This window comes from Lepidochelys kempii, chromosome 1, assembly GCF_965140265.1.
Source record: "Lepidochelys kempii isolate rLepKem1 chromosome 1, rLepKem1.hap2, whole genome shotgun sequence".
Lineage (NCBI taxonomy): Eukaryota > Metazoa > Chordata > Testudines > Cheloniidae > Lepidochelys > Lepidochelys kempii.
In genome coordinates, this window is record NC_133256.1 from 195,593,404 (window position 1) to 195,620,115 (window position 26,712).

The 26,712-nt window shown below is 41.3% G+C and overlaps 1 protein-coding gene across 2 annotated transcripts in view; it reads left to right on the forward strand.

Annotated features, from left to right (window-relative positions):
- Positions 1 to 10,796: 10,796 nt before the first annotated feature.
- The window catches only part of ZBTB11 (zinc finger and BTB domain containing 11), a 30,561-nt gene continuing 14,645 nt past the window's right edge, over positions 10,797 to 26,712 (forward strand). The window contains exons 1-6 of one of the 2 annotated variants that reach the window (XM_073306814.1): positions 10,797 to 11,633; positions 16,346 to 16,581; positions 18,190 to 18,421; positions 19,598 to 20,418; positions 25,324 to 25,503; positions 25,920 to 26,156. In XM_073306814.1, coding sequence (XP_073162915.1) covers positions 11,324 to 11,633; positions 16,346 to 16,581; positions 18,190 to 18,421; positions 19,598 to 20,418; positions 25,324 to 25,503; positions 25,920 to 26,156 — 2,016 coding nt within the window. In that variant the 5' untranslated portion in view covers positions 10,797 to 11,323. The remainder of the gene's footprint in view (positions 11,634 to 16,345; positions 16,582 to 18,189; positions 18,422 to 19,597; positions 20,419 to 25,323; positions 25,504 to 25,919; positions 26,157 to 26,712) is intronic. The other variant, XM_073306806.1, reaches the window with a different exon arrangement.

Consider the following 26,712-nt stretch of genomic DNA (forward strand, 5'->3'; position numbering starts at 1 on the left):
CAGGAGGGTCCCAGAGCTTGGGCTCTCAATCTGGGTCCAGAAGTCTACACAGCAATGAAACAACCTCCCAGCTGGAGCCTCCTGAGCCTGAGAGAGCTGGCACGGGCCAGCCCTGGGTTTTTCTTTGCTGTGTAGACGTACCCTTAGAAATTACACTTTGCTTTCTGTGTTGCTGGTAATTGCACTTGCTGGAGGGATCTGCCCTACGGTACAAGCAGGGTCCTCTAGGCTTTGAAATAGGATGCTAGGTCCGCACTGTGCAGTGGTATGAGTAAAGCTGATTTCTTTCAGGAGACTGCTGGAGGGTCAGAATACCACCACACTAAGTATAAAACCCACTCAAATGGTGTGAGGTGAGTGGCATAAAGGAGACTTTTAAGAAGGGTCAAGGGTTTAAAATAGGGCTGTCAAGTGATTAAAAAAATTTATTGCGATTAATCACACTGTTAATAATGAATACCATTTATTTAAATATTTTTGGATGCTTTCTACATTTTCAAATATATTGAGTTCAATTACAACACAGAATACAATGTGTACAGTGCTCACTTATATTTACTTTTTATTACAAAAATTTGCACTGTAAAAAACAAATAGTGCAACCTCTGTATAATGAAAGTTGAACTTACAAATGTAGAATTATGTACAAAAAATAACTGCATTAAAAAATAAAACAATGTAAAACTTTAAAACCTACCAATCCACTCAGTCCTACTTCAGCCAATCGCTCAGACAAACAAGTTTGGTCACAATTTGCAGGAGATCATGCTGTCCGCGTCTTGTTTACACTGTCGCCTAAAAGTGAGAACAGGCGTTCGCATGGCACTGTTGTAGCCGGCATTGGAAGATATTTACATGTCAGATGTGCTAAAGATTCATGTCCCTTCATGCTTCACCCACCATTCCAGAATACATACGTCCATGATGATGACGGGTTCTGCTCAATAACGATCCAAAGCGGAGTGGACCGACGCATGTTCATTTTCATCATGAGTCAGATGCCACCAGCAGAAGGTTGATTTTTCTTTTTTTGTGGTTCGGGTTCTGTAATTTCCACATTGGAGCGTTGCTCTTTTAAGACATCTGAAAGCATTCTCCACACCTCGTACCTCTCCAATTTTGGAAGGAACTCCAGATTCTTAAACTTTGGGTCGAGTGCTGTAGTTATGCTTAGAAATCTCACGTTGGTACCACCTTTGCATTTTGGCAAACCTGCTGTGAAAGTGTTCTTAAAACGAACACGTGCTGGGTCATCATTCGAGATTGCTATAACATGAAATATATGGCAGAATGTGGGTAAAACAGAACAGAACATGCAATTCTTCCCCAAGGAGTTCAGTCACAAATTTAATTAACTCATTTTTTTAACGAGCATTGGAAGCATGTCCTCTGGAATGGTGGCCAAAGCATGAAGGGGCATACAAATGTTTAGCATATCTGGCTGCAACGGTGGCTACAAAAGTGCCATGCGAACGCCTGTTCTCACTTTCAGATTGTAAATAAGCAGTCAGCAGTATCTCCCGTAAATGTAAACAAACCTGTTTGTTTTAGCAATTGGCTTAACAAGAAGTAGGACTGAGTAGGCTTGTAAGCTCTTAAAGTTTTACATAACTGTACTCAAACAAAACAAAGTAACAAAAAATGCTACATTTGCAAGTTACTTTCACGATAAAGAGATTGCACTACCGTACTTATGAGGTGAATTGAAAAATACTATTTTTACAGTGCAAATATTTGTAATCAAGAATAATATAAAGCAAGTATTGTACACTTTGTATTCTGTTGTAATAGAAGTCAATATTTTTGAAAATGTAAAAAACATCCAAAATTTTAAATAAATTTCAATTGTATTGTTAACAGTGTGATTAATCACTTTTTTTAATATGAGTTAATTTTTGAGTTAATCACATGAATTAACTGTGGTTAATTGATAGCCCTAGTTTAAAACTTAAGACCTTCAGTCTTTCTATCAATTAAAAGATCAAAACACATATGCTATTGGGTTGAGTACTTAAAATTTAGTTGGCAACTTCAGTTGATAACTATTCCCAAACCAAAAGTCATATTAAGCTGTTTTTAAGGCTATGAATTCTCATTAGAATGTTGCTGTATTAAAAATACAAAAGCCAGAAGTTATTTGTACTTAAAATGGAGAGTTTGGAAATGCGGGCTTAAGGGCATAATTTGTGTTAAAAATAAACAGGGAAACATTACCACAATAGCTGATGGGTAATACAAAGATGGTATTTAGTTCACTGTCCACCCCCTTCCCCCATCATTTCAAACTATGCACAGAGCACTTGTAAATTACAGCGCTTAATGAATTACACTAATAACAAGAGCTTTGGGTACAACAGCTTGTCTGTTGGGCTGTGCATAGTTTACTTCAAGTCTCCCTCTGTCCTCATTAACCTTTCAATGACTACCTCACCTTTATTTCAACATAATGGCTACTACATTAGTTGCTGAACTCTCATAGATGACCATCATCTTGCTTTTTTTCCTCTCTCCAAAGTACAGTCTCCATCCTGCCATTGTTGCATGTAATTGAATCAGCATCTCTCCAAATCTGTGTAATCATGGAATGATTTCCTTACCAAGGGTAAAGCAGATATGCGTTGTTGCCCAGAATCAATGGCTTGACACCCTTAATGTCATTTAGTGAGAATAGTTCTGAGAAATCCAACATTCTTAATATAGCACTTTTCTAGATTCTATATATAAATCTATGTGCCACAATGCTCCACTGAGGCTTGCACCATGACAGCTTCAGTAGCTAATTATTACTTCCTGTCAATGTACTACTGGGCTTGTTTTGAGGGAAGGGAGGAAAAAGCTGAAACCCATGTGTTCATTCAATAACTCCAGCAGAGTAGGAGTTCCCATTCTTTAAATCCTTCAGTTATACTACTTTAATTGAGTATGTACTGCCATGCACTCCCTTCATAGCAACAATGTCCATCATGAACTTGCCAAATTGCTCCCTGACTTTCACAGTAAGTAGATATTCCACTCCCACTCCAGTTGGAGAGATTTGTGAAAGGTGTATTTGACCCTGATGAGACACAGCTTCTTCAGCTCACTCAAGAAATCTGACGTCAAAATATTTGGTGACGTGGGCAAGAAGACCAAATTTAAGTCTGGCAAGGGAGGTCACAGTAATTACCAGTCCAGAAACTCTTTTCTGCAGAGCCCTGTCCTTAGCAAGATGCAGTAATTATGTTTCAATAGCGCTCAATAGACCCTGTGCCTATGTCCCTCTTCCAGGCTGACAGAACAATGAGAAGAACAGACAAAGCGGAATTGGGCATCAGCTGGAAGCTCAAGCTGAAAGATCCCATGAGCTAAAGCATGCAACAAAGAAACCACAGTGTACATCAGAGATGGCATGGCTGTCCTACAAATGATGTCTGGAGACAAATTCCACATATTTGATGAATTGGCTGCTGAGGACTTGAGGCAGGTCCTAAAAGAATTTGACAAATCTAATTATGTAACTAAAGTCTTTGACAGATATGACAACAGTAACTCTGTGAAAAGTACAGAAAGACTGCAGGATCTAAGGTTGGATTAAAAAAAAATTCCAGATGATTGGTGGATGCCCTGTGCCTCCAAAGGAAAAAGTTTCTAAATGTGGCATCCAATAAGCAGTTGCTTGTAAAACTTCTCTTTGAATATATGGTTCAAAATACCACACAAGCACTCCATATGGAGGCTTTTCTCAGTCCTTAATTTGTAATGAAAGAGGTGCCAGGGCTCAAGCAATTTTTTTACCTTCATAACTGAAGCAACAAGTCCAGAGGTCCCAGGCTTATGAACGGCCAACCCTAGAGGTGCTAGGACTCAACCCTGGCACAAATTAAGCACTGACTTTTCCAATTATGCAATAGTAAATTTCATCACCAGCAGATGTGTGGAAGAAGCCCAAGACTTGTATAGTATTGAGAAGCGGACACAAAGATGCTTCTGGAGGCTGTATAGGCCAATATGGCTTTTGGGTCTTTTGGGTGTCAAAAGACACATAATAAGGTCACACAAATGTTTTGGTCCTTGCTGTTCACTCTTTTCCAAAAATGGAACACATAGATAACATGTGGATTGAAACAGGCACCATTACCAGCACAACTGACAAGCTTTGCTTCACACGTGTGGGTGAAATTTGTGGTGCATTCACTCCCGACTTCTGCAACATACTTTCTGCTGTACACGTGATGTGACTGTGTTTAATTTCAAAGCAAAGGGAGGTTACCACTTCGGAGATCTTGTCAAATTGGGGGAGAGTGAGGGGCAAGCCACAATATCTGCAGCAAGAAAGTTAGTAGCAGTGCTGTATGACCACAGCGAGAAAGAAAAGGTGACCCACTGCATGTGCCTCAATCAAGCCCTCAAAAAGGGCAATTCACTGGCCAAACTCGCACCAGGTGATGACAGTTTTGAAGAGCATGTCAAAAGAGCATCTTGGCAAACGAAGAATTGGATGTTTTCACACACAGGCAAACCAGATGTTGGATCACCATTGCAACATGGATAGGAAAATGTGGATGATGAGCTACTTCCTGTATTCTTCAAGGGCCCAATGGCATCTAAAGCTTCTATAAGACTTTCTATGTGCTTGTACTGGTAGGAGTCACTGCAATATCAGCTGTGGCTGTAGTCTAGAAATGGAGCAATATACAGACTTTCTTTCCAACCGCAGTAATTTGTTTATTAGATAGACATGCAACTCAAGAGTATATTTGTGAAGTTTATGCTGGGATGCCAGAATTTTCCTAGGAGGGATCCTTCCATCATCACGAGGAGGGATATATAAGGGATACAGAGAACAGATGTTCCTTGAATGATTAATAACTACGTGACAATATGAAAATGATTTACATTATGTGTGATACTTTGTCTAAGGATCCAAAGATAGCCAAAGTCAGAGTTCCTCTCCCTAAGAATAGAAACTAAAATGGATAAATGAGAATACTGTTAATCAACTGGGCAAGAATCTCTCATAATTTGCATATGAATCAAACCTCTTTCTCTCTCCCAGTCTAGCTAAAAAAGAATTCCAAGTTACCAAGCAAAGGTAACACCCTTCTGCCTATACAGATCTTGAACATAAGAATGGCCATACTGGGTCAGACCCAAGGTCCATCTAGCTCAGTATCCTGTCTTCTGACAGTGGCCAATACCAGGTGCCCCAGAGGGAATGAACAGAACAGGTAATCATCAAGCAATCCATCCCCTGTCGCTCATTCCCAGCTTCTGGCAAACAGAGACTGGGACACCATCCCTGCCCATCCTGGCTAATAGCCATTGATGGACCTATCCTCCATGAATTTATCTAGTTCTTTTTCAAACCCTGTTATAGTCTTGGCTTTCACAACATTCTCTGGCAAGGAGTTCCACAGGTTGACTGTGCGTTGTGTGAAGAAATACTACCTTTTGTTTGTTTTAAATCTGCTGCCTATTCATTACATTTGGTGACCCCTAGTTCTTCTCCTGATTTACTTTCTCCACACCAGTCATGATTTTATAGACCTCAATCATATCCTCCCTTAATCGTCTCTTTTCCAAGCTGAAAAGTCCCAGTCTGATTAATCTCTCTTCATATGGAAGCCGTTCTATACCCCTAATCATTTTTGTTGCCCTTTCCTGAACCTTTTCCAATTCCAATATATCTTTTTTGAGATGGGATGACCACATCTGCATGCAGTATTCAAGATGAGGGCATACCATGGATTTATATAGAGGCAATATGATATTTTCTGTCTTATTATCTATTCCTTTCTTAATGATTCCCAACATTCTGTTCGCTTTCTTGACTGCCACTGCACACTGAGTGGATGATTTGTTATTTGGTGGACATGACATTTTATGGGAAGCGGTGCAGCGAACTGAGAATAGGCATGATGCACTCACAGTAGCCTGTGTTGTGGAGATGTACGGCAGCGTTTTGTACTAGTTGGAGTTTCCTAAGTGCTGAAGATTTCATGTCCAATTATATCACATTGCTGTAGTATAGCAAACAGATGATGAAAACATGAATAACTGAGTCCAGGTCTTGTATTACCTGCAACTGTTGCAAAGTGAAGGCTCAGCATCAGTGAGGAATCCAAGAGTTCCCCTAGACTATGGACTGAATTGACCAACTGTGGATGTGAACCTTGAATCAAAGAAGACTGTATCATGGCTGCAAATGCCTCAAAATACTTTACTCTGCCCACCAGCAACACTTCTGTTTTGCTCGGGTTCAGTTTCAGCCAGTTGTTCTTCATCCATGAGCTGAACTCATTCAAATATTGACCATCCTGGTGGTAGTGGTATGGTGAAGTATAGGTAGAGCTGTGTGTCATCTACATATTGCTGGCACTTGAGTATTTGTTGTCTGACCAGTTCATCTGTGTTTACATATAGATGTTGAAAAGAACCAGAGAGAGAACTGATCCTAATGAACAGTGGTACTGGAACTAGGGATGTTGGGGGTGCTGCTGCACCCCCTGGCTTGAAGTAGAAATAACAGACACCAAATACATAGTTTCCATGATCAGGACCTCCACTATAAAAACTGTTCCAGCACCCCTGCTTGTGGAACCCCATGATGATATGGATATTTCAGAAATGCAGATCATAGTTTGATTGTAGCCTCCGCTCAGCAAATAATTGATCTTTCAAATCAATTTTTGGGAATGCTGAAAGGATTTATACTTGAATAAGTATCACACCTGAATGAGTTTCTTACAAAGATCTTGATTCTTTAGTTTCCATCCAGATTGTAACGAAGATCAATTAATGCAGATCCAATTGAAAGATCAGGACCATATTACTGGCTGTATATTCTGCTTTCATAGATACAAATGATTTTAAGAAACTGGGCACTTTCCTTGTCTCCCTTGTTTTAATTTGCAAACTTTATTTTAGAATAGATAACCCCAGATAACATGAAAATCGAGTTCAAAATGTTCTTCTGGTTCCTACGGCTAAAAATTATTTTGGAAAAAAGCAACAATTTAGTTGGTCTGCTAGTTGCTGAGGTTACTGCTTCTCCAGATAAAACCAACAAAAACCCACAGCCAATTATGGAGTCGACTGGACTTTCCACTACCAGAATAGTTTTTAATATAATTTGATAATATAAATCCCTTCACCCTGGTCAAGGATTGTCACCAATCCTTAATTCCTGGTATTATATTAACAGAGGTGATCCTACAGTTTACCATTGCTGCTTTGTGGGATTAGTTATGGGTCCTGAAATCACTTTCAGAACCACCAGTGGTGAGCTGGAGCCGGTTCGCACCAGTTTGCGCAAACCGGTTGTTAAATTTTGAAGCCGGTTTAGAACCGGTTGTTAAAGAATACAAGGAACCAGACAGCGTGCTGTGAGGCAACTGGAAAGCTTTTGAATGCTGTAACAAGAAAACACTCAAGCACATGGTTAACTTTAGGCAATTTTTACTCACCCGGCGGTGCTCCAGGTCTTCGGCGGCGGGTCCTTCACTCGCTCAGGGACTTCGGCAGCGGATCCTTCAGTGCCGCCAAAGACCCAGAGCGAGTGAAGGACCAGCCGCCAAAGTGCCGCCGAAGACCTGGAGCGAGTGAAGGACCCGGTTTTTCACTTTTGGCAGCTATCACTGAGAACCACCACCAAAAAAAAGGTTTTGGTGTGATGGTGAGCAATGGGACACAAGGACATGTTGGGCTGGTAAACACATTCTGCATCATGCAATATTGCCAACTGTTATTACTTTAATATTTGGTGCTTTTAAACTCCAGCTTGTGGAATCAAAGAGATTGCATGAAAATTGTAGCTTCCTTAAAAATAGCCCTTGCAGTTGCAATGGTTCAGCAACCAAAGGACAAATATAAGGAACACAATATGTATGTTTTAAAATCTCATGATTTTTGATTGCTTGGGGCTGGCAACCCTCATTTAAGGTTACAGTGCTATTTGAACATAATGGGGGATGCTTTTATGTACGAGGTGAGGTACATAACGCCAAAATATTGCGTTGCTTCGTGATCTCAACCGCTCTGAAAATAACCAAACACAGCCACAAGGCTGAGTGGAAATGAATTGCGCACAGCCATCACTCACCTTACAGACGGGAGAGTCGGTGATGGACTCAGTGAGCACTCAAGAAACTTCCTGAAAAAGCACAAGATCAAATCCGCACAGACACACCCCTGGAACCCCGACCTGGGATATTCTATCTACTACCCAAGATCCATAAACCTGGAAATCCTGGGCGCCCCATCATCTCAGGCGTTGGCACCCTGACAGCAGGATTGTCTGGCTATGTAGACTCCCTCCTCAGGCCCTACGCTACCAGCACTCCCAGCTACCTTCGAGACACCACTGACTTCCTGAGGAAACTTCAATCCATCGGTGATCTTCCTGATAACACCATCCTGGCCACTATGGATATAGAAGCCCTCTACACCAACATTCCACACAAAGATGGACTACAAGCCGTCAGGAACACTATCCCCGATAATGTCACGGCTAACCTGGTGGCTGAACTTTGTGACTTTGTCCTTACATATAACTATTTCACATTTGGGGACAATGTATACCTTCAGATCAGCGGCACTGCTAGGGGGACCCGCATGGCCCCACAGTATGCCAACATTTTTATGGCTGATTTAGAACAACGCTTCCTCAGCTCTCATCCCCTAAAGCGCCTACTCTACTTGCGCTATATTGATGACACCTTCATCATCTGGACCCATGGAAAAGAAGCCCTTGAGGAATTCCACCATGATTTCAACAATTTCCATCCCACCACCAACCTCAGCCTGGTCCAGTCCACACAAGAGATCCACTTCCTGGACACTACAGTGCTAATAAACAATGGTCACATAAACACCACCCTATACCGGAAACCTACTGACCGCTATTCCTACCTCCATGCCTCCAGCTTTCACCCTGACCACACCACACGATCCATCGTCTACAGCCAAGCTCTGCGATACAACCGCATTTGCTCCAACCCCTCAGACAGAGACAAACACCTACAAGATCTCTGTCAAGCTTTCTTACAACTACAATACCCACCTGCAGAAGTAAAGAAACAGATTGATAGAGCCAGAAGAGTTCCCAGAAGTTACCTACTACAGGACAGGCCTAACAAAGAAAATAACAGAACGCCACTAGCCGTCACCTTCAGCCCCCAACTAAAACCCCTCCAACGCATTATTAAGGATCTACAACCTATCCTAAAGGATGACCCAACACTCTCACAAATCTTGGGAGACAGGCCAGTCCTTGCCTACAAACAGCCCCGCAACCTGAAGCAAATACTCACCAACAACCACATACCACACAACAGAACCACTAACCCAGGAACTTATCCTTGCAACAAAGCCCGTTGCCAACTGTGCCCACATATCTATTCAGGGGACACCATCACAGGGCCTAATAACATCAGCCACACTATCAGAGGCTCGTTCACCTGCACATCCACCAATGTGATCTATGCCATCATGTGCCAGCAATGCCCCTCTGCCATGTACATTGGTCAAACTGGACAGTCTCTACGTAAAAGAATAAATGGACACAAATCAGATGTCAAGAATTATAACATTCATAAACCAGTCGGAGAACACTTCAATCTCTCTGGTCACGCAATCACAGACATGAAGGTCGCTATCTTAAAACAAAAAAACTTCAAATCCAGACTCCAGCGAGAAACTGCTGAATTGGAATTCATTTGCAAATTGGATACTATTAATTTAGGCTTAAATAGAGACTGGGAGTGGCTAAGTCATTATGCAAGGTAGCCTATTTCCTCTTGTTTTTTCCTACCCCCCCAGATGTTCTGGTTTAACTTGGATTTAAACTTGGAGAGTGGTCAGTTTGGATGAGCTATTACCAGCAGGAGAGTGAGTTTGTGTGTGTATGGGGATGGGGGGATGTGAGAAAACCTGGATTTGTGCTGGAAATGGCCCACCTTGATTATCATGCACATTGTAGGGAGAATGGTCACTTTGGATGAGCTATTACCAGGAGGATAGTGAGTTTGTGTGTGTGGTTTTTGGGAGGGGGATGAGAGAACCTGGATTTGTGCAGGAAATGGCCCAACTTGATTATCATGCACATTGTGTAAAGAGTTGTCACTTTGGATGGGCTATCACCAGCAGGAGAGTGAATTTGTGTGGGGGGGTGGAGGGTGAGAAAACCTGGATTTGTGCTGGAAATGGCCCAACCTGATGATCACTTTAGATAAGCTATTACCAGCAGGACAGTGGGGTGGGAGGAGGTATTGTTTCATATTCTCTGTGTGTATATAAAGTCTGCTGCAGTTTCCACAGTATGCATCCGATGAAGTGAACTGTAGCTCAGGAAAGCTCATGCTCAAATAAATTGGTTAGTCTCTAAGGTGCCACAAGTACTCCTTTTCTTTTTGCGAATACAGACTAACACAGCTGTTACTCTGAAACCTATAAAGGGCAGTTCAGTATTTTGGCGAAACGAGCTTTGCCCTATTTCAAGATGGCTGCTCCTGTAATTTACGCCTCCCAGGCTAAGGAGAGGTTTTGCCCTAGTTCAAGATGGCGGCGCTCCGACCCCCACTTCGGCGCTTTTTCGCTGTGTTCTAAGACAGTAGCAACCAGAACTCAGCGGCACACTCCTTGCCCTGTTCTAAAATGGCGACGTCCCAACCTCAGCCCTTTGGCGCTTTCGTCCGATTCCAGGATGGCGCCCCGCAATACACGTTGCACTCTCGAGGCACCCCCGCCGCAGCTACCTCCTTGAGCCCCTCCCCTGCGCTCAGGCTTCTGACCTCACTTCCGTTTGTGCAGCAGCCATTTTGTCTTTCCGTTGCTGCTGCCCGAGCTTCTCCCTCCCTCCCGCCGCCGCTGGCTGGGAAACTCCAGTTCCCCCCCGGGCCCAGCTCCCTCTGGACCCGCTGCCCAGGGGGGCCGCTGCCTTCAGCCTCCCACCGCCTGCCCAACGGCTGGCCAGGTTGCCTCGTAGCGCGTACCCGCGGATCGGCGTCTCTCGCCCCCTCCCCCCCAGCGGCGCATGCTCTGCCGGGCCCCCGGCCGCGCGGACACCTGGTAGCGCCCCCCGCTGCCCGAGGGGCTGGGGCGCCCCTCAGTGACTGGCCACGGGACCCCCCAGCTCTCGGGGAGACGCCCCAGGGCCCTCCCCTACGCTGAGCGCCGGAGACGCCCCACAGCTCCCTAGGGGCTGGGTGCGGAGGCGGGGGCCCAGCTGCCCCTACCCGGGGCGCGCGGCTGAGGCGCCCCGCGGAGGAAAGCGGGGGCCTGGCTCGGCAGGGGCCCCGTCGCCCCCGGCACCCGCGGAGCCGGTCCCGCCCAGCCCGGCGGCGCCATGTCCAGCGAGGAGAGCTACCTGGCCATCCTGCGCTACCTGACCAACGAGCGGGAGCCCTACGCGCCCGGCACGGAGGGTAACGCCAAGCGCAAGATCCGCAAGGCGGCCGCCTGCTACGTGGTGCGCGACGGGACCCTCTACTACCAGCGGCGGCAGCGGGACCAGCAGCGCTTCGCCGAGCTCGAGGTGGTGCTGCAGGCCGAGCGCCGCGCCCGCCTCATCCGCGCCGCCCACCTCGGCCCGGACGGCGCCCACCGCACCCGCCTGCAGACCTGGCAGGGGCTCTCGCAGCGATACTGGTGGAGAGGTGAGGCGGGGCCCCGGGGACAGCGGCGTGGCTCAGCCCCGCCGCAGCCGGAGGTGGGGAGCGGGGTCGCGTGGTGGGAGGCGCCCGGCCGGGGCCGATCTCTCGCAGCCGCGCGCTGAGCCCGCTCGGGGAAAATGGGCAGGGGAGAAGGGCACCTGGGGACGGTCCTGCGCGGCTCCCTCGCTCTGCCGCCGCACGTGCAACCCGCCCAATGGGGTAGGTGGGGCGCGATATGCAGCTGGCCGCGGGAGCCAGCCCGCGTGTTTGGGCGGGGCTCCGCTGGGGAGCCCGCCAATCCCTGGAGGGTGTGTGCGAACCCCAGCGGTGCTCCCCAGCCCAAGTAGCTGAGCGGCCTGGTGAGCTGTGTGCCACAGAGCCTGGGGCATCTGTCAGGCAGGGGCCAGGGATTGGCTACACCGTTACTAGCATGTTAACTACGTTAGAAGCAGGATGCTTGTCAAACAGTCAGTGGGGCCAATGGATGATTGAGGTATTAAACAGGTTTCAGAGTAGCAGCCCTGTTAGTCTGTATTCGCAAAAAGAAAAGGAGGACTTGTGGCACCTTAAAGACTAACCAGTTTATTTGAGCATAAGCTTTCGTGAGCTACAGCTCACTTCATCGGATGCTGTAGCTCACAAAAGCTTATGCTCAAATAAATTGGGTAGTCTCTAAGGTGCCACAAGTACTCCTTTTCTTTTTGAGGTATTAAAGGGGGACTCAAGAAAGACAAGGCCATTGTTGAGCGGCAAAACAGATTTTTGCATCGGATTTCACTAAAGAGGATGTGAGGGAGATTCCCGTGACTGATTCATTCTTTTTCGGTAACTGATCTGAGGAATTGACCTAGATTGAGGTGTCAATAAAGAAGGTTTTAGAACAAATTAGTAAATAGTAAAAGGTCCCGAACCTGATAGTATTCAGTAAAGAGTGCCAAAGGAACTTGCATATGAAATTGCCGAACAATTAACTGCGGTATATAAGCTATTACTTAAATCAACCTCTGCACCTGGTGACCTGAGACAAGCTAATGTAACACCAATTTTTTATAATGTTCTAGAGGTGATCTTGGCAATTACAGGCCAGCAAGCTTAACTTCAGGACAGGGCTAATTGGTTGAAACTATAATAAAGAATAGAATTATCAGACACATAGATTAACATGATATGTTGGGGAAGAGTCAAAAAAGCTTTTTTGAAGGGAAATCATGCCTCACCAATCCCATAGAATTCTTTGAGGGGGTCAGCAAATGTGAACAAGGGGGAATCCACTGGATATAGTGTACCTGGGCTTTCTGAAAGCTTTTGACAAAGTCCCTCATCAAAGACTCTTAAGCAAAGCAGGCAGTGATGAGTAAGAGGGAAGGAAGATAGGAGACAAAGGATAGGAATAAATGATTAGTTTTCACAGTGGAGAGAAGAAACGAGCAAAGGGTCCTGCAAGGAGCTGCACTGGGGCCGGTTGTATTCAACATATTCATAAATAATCTGGAAAAAGGGATAAATCGTGAAGGTTGCAAAGTTTGTAGACAATACAAAATTATTCAAGATAGTTAAGTCCAAAGCTGACGGCAAAGAGTTACAAAGGGATCTCATAAAACTGGGTGACTGGGCAACAAAACAGCAAATGAAATTCAATATGGATAAATGCAGAGTAATGAACATAGAAAACATAATCCCAACTGTACATACAAAATGATGGAGTCTACATTAGCTGTTACCACTCTAGAAACAGATCTTGGAATAGGCGCGCCGGAGCGGGGCCAAGCAATGTGGTGCCTCCCCTGACCTAGCACCCTGGCAGGAGCGGGGCCAAGCCACTGTCGTCCAAAGTAGTTGTAACCTCTCCCAGTTTGGTGTCATCCACAGATTTTATTGGCATACTCTCCACTCCATTATCCAAAGTCATTAATGAAAACATTGAATAGTACCAGATCCAAGACTGACCATTGTGGAATCCCACTATATATGCCTGTCAAGTTTGACAGTGAACCATTGATAAATACTGTTTGAGTACAGTCTTTCAATTAGACCACGTTTCCCTAGTTTGCTTATGAGAGTGTCATATGTGTTTAAAACATTAGTAAAATCAAGATATGTCATGTCTACTGCTTCTCTCCCCTTCTCTTGACCCCTCACCCCCTTTCAATAGGCCAGGGAGGAAAGACCTAGAAAGAAATTAGTTTGGTTGGCTTGATTTGTTCTTGACAAATCCATGTTGGCTCTTCCTTATAACCCTATTGTCGTCTAGATGCTTATAACATGGTGGTTTGATAACTTGTTCCAGTATCTTTCCAGGTATGAAAGTTAGGCTGGCTCATCTATAATTCCGCAGGTCCTCTTTGTTCCCCCTTTTAAAGATGGATATTAGGTTTGCCTTTGGGACCTCACCCATCCTCCATGAGTTCTTGAAGATAATTGCTAACATTTCCGAGATTGCTTCAACTACTTCCTTAAGTACTCTGGGATGAATTTCATCTAGCCCTTCTGGCTTAAATATATCCAACTTCTCTAAATAGTTTTTAACCTGTTCTTTCCCGATTTTGGCTTACGTCCCTTGTTATTAATATTAATTTTGTTGAATATCTGGTCACCGTTAACTCTTGGTCCATCTATTTTTCTGTTTTTGTACAGTGACTAGCACGGTGGATTTTGGTCCATGCCTAGGTAGTACTACCATAGAAATAATAATGCTTAGTCATTCCTCGTATCTGTTTATTATGGGACAGCTTTGGATGAAGCATTCTTACAGTTAATTTTCAGTGACTATCACTAGCTCGGGAGGGGCAGGGCTGGGATGTGCCTGAAATCTGTATTTCCTGGTTCACAGGCTTAAGTATACATACATTTGACATTCTGGAAGGGTATGAAGGATTGCCCATCAACCTTAACTCTGAGTTACCCAAGTTTTGGGCCTGTCATAAACAGTTGGGTTTTGCATCATGATCTTCTGAAGTCAGCAGGCACAGGTTCTCTTTTTGCACTAGCGGGAGAAATTAATTTGAATTGAAGACTGTGAGTATGTTTACACTACGAGTGCTACAGTGGTACAACTGCACAGTAGATCCACCCCCTCTAAAGACAGTCGCTAGGTTGACAGAAGAGTCCATCTGTCAACCTAGCTGCATCTAGAGTTGGGGGCTAAGTCAGCCTAACTATGTTGCACAGGGCACAATATTTTTCAGAGCCTTGAGCGATGTATTTAAGTAATGAGAATGCCTTGGGAGCTGCCCTAAGACATTTAAATCTAAGTACTCTTAATTCAGGTGCCTCATCTCAGCTGCAGGTGTTGAAGTATTGGGAATAGTTTACACCCAGATGCCCTAAACTCACATGGAGCCTCATTTAATTTCAACAAGTATCCATGTGGACATGGGTCCACATGCATAGTGCCAGTTGCAGGATCAGTGTCATAGGTTGTAAAGCTAGGTTCCTTTGGAATTAAATGATACATAAATGTAAGATTGGAAGAAGCAGTCATGCACAAGTCCTTCTGGAATGATGTTTGACCTAATAAGTCTAATAATCTTCAGTACTTCCACCATGAACGAACTGTTAATAATCAGTTGATTAAATTGAAAGAACATCCAGTCACTCAAGCCCTTAAAAGCAATGAAAATGGCCACTTACACAGTTATCCTCTTTTAACATACCTTGAACCTCATACATCACATTAATCATTTCACTGACCATCTCCATATACCTTCAACATTTTGACAGTTATACAATTCAGATGCTATATTCTTTACCCTCACACTGTAATAAAACCTTAACTTTGACATCAGCAACATACATGTCTGTCAGGCATCTGCATACTTGTGAACTGTCTAATGTGGTATTTTATCATTGGGATGTATGAGGAACAGTGAGTTGCAGACAGGTGAAAGTATAATTCAGGAATCTTTCAATGCTTTTGTGCTGTTCTAACCAATGGGCAGACTTTCTTTAAATTAATCTGACATAAATGCAACAAAAGCTAGGGTTCTGAAGAAGTGTCTAAGACTGTTCTTGTCCCAATGAAAACTATGTGAAGTAGGGAGTAAACTTCTTTCCATATGGTTTGTGATATTTTATTAGAGTTGGCTGAAATTTTGCAAATTCAGTTTTGATGTAAAATGGCAACCAAAAAAACTGACAACATTTTCAAGAATTCCCATCCCCACCTCTTTCCATTTTTAGGCCAGCTCTAGATATTTTCCCTTTAAATGACTTATTCATTACAAAGATTTTTTTTTTTTTTTTTTAATTTTTGGGCTATTTCTGGCTTTACAAACTGGGTTGAGCTAGCCTGGTAGTGTGGCAACAGAATGGAGCATTGGTGGAGATAATGGTTTAATAATGACTTGGTGATTGATTCATCTTCCTGGTTAAATGGAATTTGGCTGTGTGAAAAGAGGGGATTCAGTACTGGTGATGAGGTATGTTTATAAGTTATAAATAATGCAGGCAATCCTGGAGGGTGTTGTACATCTCCATTTCCTGATAACAGCTGGGATACAATAATGGTAGTCATGTATATTCAGTTAGAAAGGGAAAACATAGACTAACGGGAGCCAGAGAATGAAAGTGTAGAAAAACAATTGGACCTGTTTTTCCCAATAAATACACAATAGTATGGATGTAATACATCAGTAAAACGACAGATTGCCCTTTCTCACGTGTGTAGCGTAAAAAGATGACTAACTAATGAAGCTTTCATTAATACTTTTCCTTAGGTATTCTTAAGCAAGTTAAAGATTACATTAAAGAATGTAGTAAGTGCCAGGAAAAGCTAGATCGTTCTAGATCCCTGTCAGATCCTTCTGAAATGCTGGAGGAACTAGGACTGGACACAAGATCTCATGAAGACAGTAATGAAACAGATGATGAATTAAGTAACACTGCATCAGTCCCAGCTGCATCACCAAAACCTGTGAAAAAGAAACCAATAGCAAAACATGAGCTTGTATTTGTAAGTAGCATTTTATCTACTTGTAAAATTATAAGATGTTAATTTAACCCTCTTAATCAAATTATTATTTATCATAGCTCTTACTAGTGCAATATGATCTGATACTAAATTTCACTGAATGTTCAAGTAAAATAGAGCATATTGCAATGTTTAGAAACTGAGTGTCCAAATATCTGTTTTTCTGTCGCCCTACTCTTCATTTTTGTTTCACAAATGATTGTGTGTGTAGGAATTTAAAAAAAAAAAAAAGTTCCACAGGTTTTTGATTTCTGTATATTTTTCTTTGTTTCTATCGTTTTGTCTGTTTTCACATTGTGCGAGTATAACTTTAAATAAATGTCTAAAAGGGACAGTGTTAGCAAATTGAAACAATTAATTAAAAGTCTTGCTTTTTTCAGATGAGCTGATCTTTTTTTCAGGGTGGACTCGACTTAATCATGGTTTTCTACGTAAAAGTGCATTCTTTTTGGTTGTTATAACCTTAATACATAATCTTCACAACTCAGAGATAGATGTAGGTTTCATTTTTAGAAGGTACACACTATACATTTTTAAACAGTGATTTATTTTGAAAACTTTTCAGATTGCTTTTACAGCTATATCAGAAAATGAATTATTGTTTGGTTATTTCATTTACCAAAGGTAATTGAAGCAGATATTGTATTTATGAAGTCATTGGATGGTGAACTATCTCCAATTCAACAAGTTAATCATAAATATTCGGAGGATTTTCTTGCCACGCTGTATTAGGAGGAGAATGTCACCAGAAAGACATTTAAATTGTTTTATTTAACTAACACAACAACGTTAAGTATTCTGGATTTTTTTTCTTCAACAGCAAACACATAATATTTTAACAAAACAAGCATATGTCCTTCACGTCTCACATTTATCTCCAGACTTCTTCCACTTGTCCATGTCTGTTTAGCCCCCAACAATCTTCTATTCATTGAACTTTTTGAAACTTTGCGCTTTTAGAGAGAGGTAAGGGATCGACTCTGTGCACACAAATTTGCAGAGGGACAATAGAGTTGAGGTCTGTTATTTCTCACTTCTATTTATTCATGTATGTATGTAAAAACATTTTTGCTGTTAACAAGCATGTTATCTCTGGAGGCACAAATCCACAGTTTGAGAACTGCAAAACTAAGCATCTCTGATGGTATCTTCTAGACTGAGTCCCATTGGGTAGATGGAAAGATTAATCTAAATAATCTATACAGAAGCCTGTGGAACCCCATAAGATTGGGTCCCTAATCCATGAACTATTGGAATTCATTTACAAAACTTTTCTTAAACATTACACGAATATATTGTCTCATACTATACAATTAGAATTTATAATCCCTGTTCTATGATGAGATATATTTGAGCTATAATGTATCTTAATTAAAACTATCTTTAGATAAGTTTTTTCCTCAAAAAGCATTTTATCAACAAAATCTGATTGAAATTTAAAAAAATCAATTTTTTTGTTTTTTTTTTTAAATAATTCATTTTTATCCACCCTGTCTTTTTTTCAGATAAGAAGAAATGTCTAGTGCTCAGTATGAATGCTTAAAAAGATAAATATAAAGCAACTCTTTGTAATGGATTTGTTTATGGCAGGTTGATAGTAAAGGCCTTGTGAAGCAGTCTTCTTCAAAACATTCTCTGTCAGTTTTAAACCAACTGAACCAACAGAGGCTTTCCAATCAGTTCTGTGATGTTACTCTGTTGATTGAAGGAGAAGAGTACAAAGCACACAAATCTGTCTTGGCAGCCAATAGTGAGTACTTCCGGGAGCTTTTCATCGAAAAGGGAGCTGTGTCCAGTCATGAAGCAGTAGTGGATCTTTCAGGTAAATAGGCTCTAACTTCAAAAGATTTTAAGCAGAAAATGTTAAGTATGGCTTAGTGAATATGGTGTAGTAGCTTCTGAATATGTAAGAAGACTGAGCATTTGAGCTCACTTCTTGATTTAGAAATGATGTGGGTTTTTTGGATTTTATGATAGAAGAAACCGTTGTGATCATATAGTCTGACGTTATGCATAACACAGGCCATAGAATATCAGCCAGTAATTCTTGTGTAGGCTTTGAATAACTATTTTTTAATCTGCTTAGTTGTGTTCATTCTTCATATTGGTTTATTGCCTTTAAAAGCAGGCAAATGCTTGAATACATAAAGGAATGTTTATTATCTTCTGGAAGAGTTCTTTTGCCTGAGCAAATGCTTTTGGTCAAGTGGCCATGTTATACAACTATAGGCAGCAGAAAATTTGACCCTTCAAGTCTCTTGAAGCCAGGAGAATATTAATAAAGCTTCAAAAACTGTGTTTTCCTGACAGAAGTTATTGTATATAGCACATGGGTGAATGCTTGGTATGTTGGTCTACTAGTACTGGCCTTTCTTCTTGTTTCCTCTCCAATTCCTATCCTTCTGTAGTTTAGATGGATGAACAAATTGACTTTTAGCATGATAGTCCAGAAGCTGCCCAAAGGTAAGTTACAGTGGTTCTCATAATTGTGGTTGGAAAAATATACATTTTAAAATAAGTTAGTCACTATAAGTCTCTTGAACCCCTATCGCTTTCTCTCTCTTTTCTCTCCTCTTTCTTCAATCCTCTACTACATCAGTTTTAATCTTACTCCTCCTACACTTTTTCCTTCATGCAAGAAAAGCAAGAAGATACCAATTAATTTAGGGCCAGGATTTCTATTTCAGAAAGGGTAGCAGTACCAAACTTTATTTAGAAGCAGTTTAGAAAAAACTTCGTTGAGAACTGCCTCAGTTGTATTTTAATATTGTGATCCTAGTGTGTTTGAATCTGCAGGCTTCCATGCTGGGAGAACACTTCTGCTATGAGTGAGATACTAATTGAAACCATATGCAGCTGCTGCATCAGCTAGCTGATAGACATTACTCTAAAGCAGAGACCCATCCAAATTAAGGGGTGTCCATTACGGATTAGCTTGAACAATTTGGTGATCTCTATTTGTTTTCTATAATCTCACTTCTTGTATTACTCCATACAGGTTTTTGCAAGACAAGTTTCCTTCCTTTACTGGAATTTGCTTATACCTCAGTGTTAACTTTTGACTTCTGTAGCATGGCAGAAGTTGCCATGCTAGCCCGGCATCTCTTCATGTCAGAGGTCTTGGAAATCTGTGAAAATGTGCACAAACAGATGGAAGATAAACAAATCACAGTGTACCAAAAGGGAAATATTCACACTGTAGAGTCTACACAGAGTTTACCGGAGCAGAATGCAGTTGAAACACAGCCTGTGGATAGTACTGAACAGCCTTTACCTACGGAAGTGGTAAACAGTGAAGTAGTAGCAACTATGAATGGAGCATCTCCCAGTACTGGACAAGAGGAGGCAATAGCACTGCAGTCTGACCCTCAGACTTCAGAGCCTACAGAGGATATAACTGAGCCTACAGTACAATCTGTTTATACTGAAACAACTGGAAATGAAATAAAAATAGAAATGGTACAGAGCATTGCAAATAACATTGTTTCTGTCATGCAGTCTGAGCCTCCGGTGGCAGAGGAGATGGAAACATGCACTGCGACAGAAGTTGAGGCCGATCAAAATGAGAGCAGCACAGCAAATGCAGAAATCACTTCCGAAGAGTCTTTAGAAGCACTTAAGCAAAAACGTGGCAGGCCATGTAATTCGGAGGGCACTCCAGTGTCACAACCTGAGAGCATCGTCTGCAGCCAAGATGATACTTATAAAAGCAAACTTCGTCAGCGTTCTGTTAGTGAGGGTGGATATATCAGATTGCACAGGGGAATTGAGAAAAAGCTGCAGAATAGGAAGACAAACCCCAAATCAGCAATACAGCAGGTATGAGAAATATCTTTTTTTCTTAGAACCATACTCTAGTTTTCAGTGGAAGAAAATCTTCTTTTTTTTTTTTTTTTTTCCCAAAATAGTGTAAAAAGACCACTTTCATTTAACTTCTAAGCAACACCTTGGACAGATAAATATTATTTAGTGTTAATACAACATTAGTGTGAATAAAAATAATTGCTAATACATGTGACAGATATTTGTGTGAAAACAACCAATATCCAAATTTCTTGCAGTCTGGTGATCTTAGTCGGCGTTTCACAAATGCGGCCACCAAGGGTTTTTCTTGCCGCCACAACCTCGTGGGCAGTGACTGGGGAGGAGGGGGGCAAAGCATTCACCCCTTCCCTGGGGCCACCAGTAGGGGTTGGGCCCTGCCCCCCTCTGGAGCCACAAACACTAGAGGAGCAGGCAGCCAGTGTGAGTTTTTCCCTCCTTTCCCAGAGGCAATGGGGCTTGGGCTTCTGGCTTTAGCCCTGGGGCTTTGGGCGGCAGGCTCTGGCCATGGGGCTTCGGGTTCCAGCTGCCGGGCTTCAGGCTCTAGCCCCAGGCTCGCCCTCCACCCCCTATCGCCCAGGGCCCCCTGCTGCCTCCCTACACACACCTCCATTCAGAGCTTAATTTTTCCCCCTGCTTGCCAGGGCTGAGTAAGTCTGCTGTGAAAAGCGATATTAACAAACCTACAAATATCAGTTTTCACAGGAGCAGACTTACTAGCTAGCAAGTCTAAAAACAGAAGAAACAACAACAAAAAAGAGAAAAACATTCAAAGCACTTTATTTTATTTCTATTCTGTTTAGGTCCAGTAAAGAATAGAGACAATTGTATATTATTTTTATTATTGAGTCTGGAAAAAAAACCCTACATAAATAAATTACAATGATTTGGACATGGATATGTGCATATTTATTTGTTTTTCCTAAAGTTAATTAAATATTTTAGGAAAAATTGTCAGAGCGGCCACCAGCAAGAGTTGGTGGCCACATTCTGATGCCACCAAAAAATTTCTTGTGAGAACCCCTGTCTTAGATTTACTGTTGCTCCAGCACATAGAAGTATATATCTTATATGCTCAAAATATTCAGCTCATTTTGAGTAATTTTTGGTGCCTTTTTATGCCATAATTGCAGGTGTGTGCGCTCCCTTAAACAGAGATTTTTAGATGGGGTGTGTGTATATGTGGGTGGGGAAAGCCAGCTATTTAAATGCATCTGACCATTTTACCAATGAGTCTCCAAATTTTGGAGGCTTGAAAATAAAGTATATTTTAGGAGAGAAAAGGTCTGAGACTGTTAGTCGCATCACTGTATAGTTCTTAAATGTGGCCCTAAATCAGAGCATTGCCAGCCTTGCTATTAAGCTTGCAGATTGGGACAATTCTACTTATAGATTACATAAGAAATTGAGTGAAGAACTTCTAAGGTTGCAAAGTTGAGCGCTCATATTAGGAAATGACAAAATTAAGGTTGTATGGGCAACCTTAATTCAACCCTTTTGTGTGTATATGTATTATGATACAGTCTTCAATTACATAGTCACATGCATTTTTTTTCCACAGGACCCACTGCCTCTCTTAAAGAGCACAGGATGGACGGCTTTTACTAAATTCAATATTTCTTTTAATAAAATTTGCATCCCAAGATCTTATTTACCATGCACCATCTAAATGCTGCATTGGATACAGAATTATTAATTTCCCTTGGGGCTTTTCTATAGAAGCTCTCACTGTAGTATCTAAGTGCTTCACAAACACTAATGAATTTATCTTAACAACATCTCTGAAGTGAAGTGGTGGTATTATTCCCATATAACAGTTGGGGAACTAAGACATGGAGGTTAAAGCCTACTCAGTCAAAAGTGTCCCATAATTTTGAATGCCTTGAGACACTTGGGGACTGATTTTTTTTTTTAATTTTTTTTTTTTTAAGACTTTTCAATTTTCAAGCATAGTTCCCATTTATTTCACTTGCAACTGTGAATGCTAAGCTCTTTTGAAAATCTGGCCCCATTTGTGTCAAGTTCAACACCCAGAATATGGGACAGTGAAAACCTGACACGTTTGGTTTAAGTGACTTACCTAGCATCACATAGAAACTGGTAGAAGCAGGGATAGATTCCAATTTTCCTAGGCAACATTCAGTTGCCTTAATCATAAGACCATCCTCTCTTCCTTCAGTCCCATGCCACATTCACGATTCAGCCCTTCCAAATTCTGTAACAAATGGGGAGTCATACAGACAACAGTTTCGTTCACTACACAGCTCTGATTCTTTTTCTGAGCAGTCTGTCCTGTGCACTGAATGAGACAAGGGTCTTGGGGAAAAAGTAGTATGTGATCATGTAATTTAATTAAAGACTATCAAAGATGCATATGCACAAGGGGGCCAAATTAAGATTGTATGTGCAACCTTAATTCTGGTATTTCCTAACTCAAGTGTTTTAATTTGCAGTTTTTTAAATATACTTTTAATATAGACTTCTTTGTATTTGAGTGCCTAAGTGTTTAAGAAGAGCAAACTGGAAAAAAAAATTCATCAGATGGAACCATAGTCCACCCCCACATGAGTCATCAATAGGATTGAAACCTTAAGATCCACAGCCCAGTCCTCTGCCACTTGAGCTAGTAGAATAACTGTGGTGGTAGCAGTAGGAGGTTGTTATCCTTCTTGTGCAGCAGCTATACTTTGCTAGTGGGTTTCGCAGATATTTACTGACAGCAGAGGAAATCTGCATTTTGGCAAATCTGCAGCAAAAGTGTTCTTAAAATGAACAACATGTGCGGGGTCATCATCTGAGACTGCTATAGCATGAAATATATGGCAGAATGAGGGTAAAACAGAACAGGAGACACAATTCTTCCCCAAGGAGTTCAGGACCCAAATTTAATTAACACATTTTTAAATAACTGTCATCGGCATGGGAAGCTTCCTCTGGAATGGTGGCCAAAGCATGAAGGGACATACGAATGTTTAGCATACCTTGCAATGCCGGCTAGAAGAGCACAATGCGAACACCTATTCTCACTTTCAGGTGACATTGTAAATAAGAAATGGGCAGCATTATCTCCCATAAATATAAACAAACTTGTTTGTCTTAGTAATTGGCTGAACAAGAAGTAGGACTGAGCAGACTTGTAGGCTCTAAAGTTTTACATTATTTTTAAGTTATGTAACACAAAAATCTACATTTGTAAGTTCCACTTTCATGATAAAGAGATCTCATACAGGTACTGTAGTGCAGTGAATTGAAAAATACCATTTCATTTTTACGGTGCAAATATTTGTAATAAAAATAAAGTGAGCACAGTACACTTTTTATTCTGTGTTGTAATTAAAATCAATATATTTGAAAATGTAGAAAAACTCCAAAATATTTAATAAATTTCAGTTAATAGTCTATTGTTTAACAATGCAATTAAAACTGATTAATTGCAATTAATTTTTTTGTTAATCGCGTGAGTTAACTGCGATTCATTGACAGTCCTAGTTTCTCCACCCACCTTGCTCCAGTTTCCTCTATCCTCACTACTCCAAATACATTTCTCATGGACTACAGACTATCTTTGTACACCTGACCTACTGACCTGTGAACCATCACATAGCAGGCATAGACTCAACTTCTTCTATTCCACATGTCTCTTTGCTGTCTGGAGATTATCAGCATATTGCCTTGCCATATTTTTAATGCATTCTGACCCTCTGACAGTTCACCCATACACTATGGTCTAGCAGATTATGCATTTGATTTTTTTTAAGTGCCTGTTCTATTATACTAGGCATTCTTATTAAGTATTAAACATATATTTCATATAACTATTTGTGAATCAAGCAATCTGTCCTCACCCAAAAACTAACCAGCTGAAAAACTTAGCGGGTCTGCCTTTGTCACACTGCTGTTCTCCTTCTCAAAAGCCAAAGGCAATACATAGACTTGAATCACACTTTCTCTTAAAACACAGCCTGTGCTGGAGTTTCATTCCAGAGACTTGTCTACAGAATGTAATAGCCCCTGTTTAGCAATTGGTAGCTAGTATTAAGTGTAGCTGCATTGGGCTGACTCCTAAAATATAGACATGGACATAAAGGGGTTTCCACCATTGAGATAACTGCTAATCTGCTTCAGGCTGAAATTGAACTGGGAGGATTGATGTTCTCAGCCATGGAATGTGCCCCATATTTAGGTAGAGATGTGGATTTGCACAGACAGCAAAGAGTTCAGGAAAAGAAACCGGAGCACAGTCTGTCCTGAGACAGTCTCTCAGCTAGTTTACTTGTGATACCTACCTAGACTTTACTACTACTGGGAGAATGAGAGTAAGAATAATTTCAGGAGCTGTCTTGTATTTCTTACTATCTCTCAAACAGAGCTTTTCTTTAAGTGATTGGTAAAAATAAACTAGCCCAGCTGGTTTAGCTGGCTATTTTATTTTAGAAAAGCAAGCAAAAACACTGAAAAGGGAACTTGAGTGAAGAACATAATTTTGCTGACTCCATCTGAAACAGAGGAGTTGAAGTGGAGGAAGCTGTGTTCTCTGTCACTTGGTTTTCCTAAAACAAAAGATTTCTGATTTGTAATAATCACTTTTTCAAAGCAGGCATATGCACTGAAAACTCAGATATTGAACCTTCTATCTAGATTTTACTAAGGTGGCATCCAGTTTATGGTAAAACATTGTTCTTAACATACGGTCTGCAGTATCATTGTGGGTTCAGTTTGCTTTTAAACAGGTACTAGAAACTTAGAGCAATTTGTTAACACTAAAGTAGTTACTGCCAATGTAATAATATCTAGCTCTTATATAGTAATATTAAAAGTAATGAAGGTTGATGCTTAAAAGCAAGCGTGAGACTGAAAGAACATAGTACTTTTTATTAGAAACTATCATTGTTTTCCAATTAGGTTGCCATGAAGTTAGTGCAAAGAGGGAAGAAGATGAAGCAGCCCAAAAGAGATATCACAGAGAACAGTGAAGTGGAAGCTCAGATCAAATGCACTGAATGTGGGATGGTTTTTCAGAGGCGTTATTCGCTTATAATGCATACACTGAAACATGAAAGAACTAAAGATTATAAATGCCCGGTAAGTTTGTCTTTGTAAATTTTTCAAAAATTCCTCTGAGTTGGTAATTGCTCTTAATGTTGCTATTAGCACATACATTTATTTTTGTCTTATGGATTTAGAAAAGTCTGGAAGTGAATGTTATTGGGAACTGGTCCAATGCAAAGCTGCTTCTGCCAGTAGTTGCCTCTGCACTATTTTAATATTTACAACTAATAAATTAAGAACCTTACCTGAAAGTAAGTTGAGATGTAATGCATATTTATAGTTTTAATAGCTGGATTTATAGAGTAGCTAATCATATTACTGTGATTTTATGTTTTATTTACAAATGTGAAACTTTTATTCAAGGGTTTCTTAAAATAAGATAATTCAACAGTTTTGAAATAATTTAAGAAAATAATGCACATTATAGCTCCATGTATTTTCTTTCCTAGCTATGTAAAAAAGAGTTCCAGTATGGTGCCTCTCTGCGTGCCCACCTTGTTCGACATACCCGAAAAAATGAAGTGAGCACTGCAACAGCTAGTATAGAAGAGACGGGAGCGTCAGTAGTGAAAGGCAGAACTAAGCGGGAGTTTATATGTGATATATGTGGAAGAACTCTACCCAAGCTCTACGCTCTCAGAATACATATGCTCAAACATACAGGTGTAAAGCCACATGCATGCAAGGTAAAGAAAATACATCCTTTCCTGATGTCTTAGAAATTTGAAATGACTTCTTGATTCACGAGTAACTACACTGCACCTTACAACCTAGGTTAATCTTAATCACTTCACAGTGCTTGTGTGAAAAATAAGTAATGTAAGAACTTTGATTTAAATATAATTTGAGATTGAAGAGGAATTAGAGGGAATGTAATTTCCCAACTAGAACACTAGAGTTAATGCCCCTTCTCCCAAGACAATGTCTTGGGATTTTTCATTACAAATGGTCAGGATCTCTGTTTTTATGATGTATCCAAAGATGACATCTCCAGCAGCACAATGCCATGCAACCCCTGGCTTGGAAGTTGGTTCTGTGTTGATTCAAATAGGAGCGCCCATCCAGTGATTTACTAGTACTAGTCTTGGGTTTTCCTTTGTTCTCCGTTTGATATGCTAACCCATCCTGACTGCTTAGGTGGAACAGCATATCATGTTACAAACATTTCATATGGTGTGATGGTGGTTTGAATGACAACTACCTCAACGTTCCATAATTATCTGGGAAAGTGGCCTTTGCCCA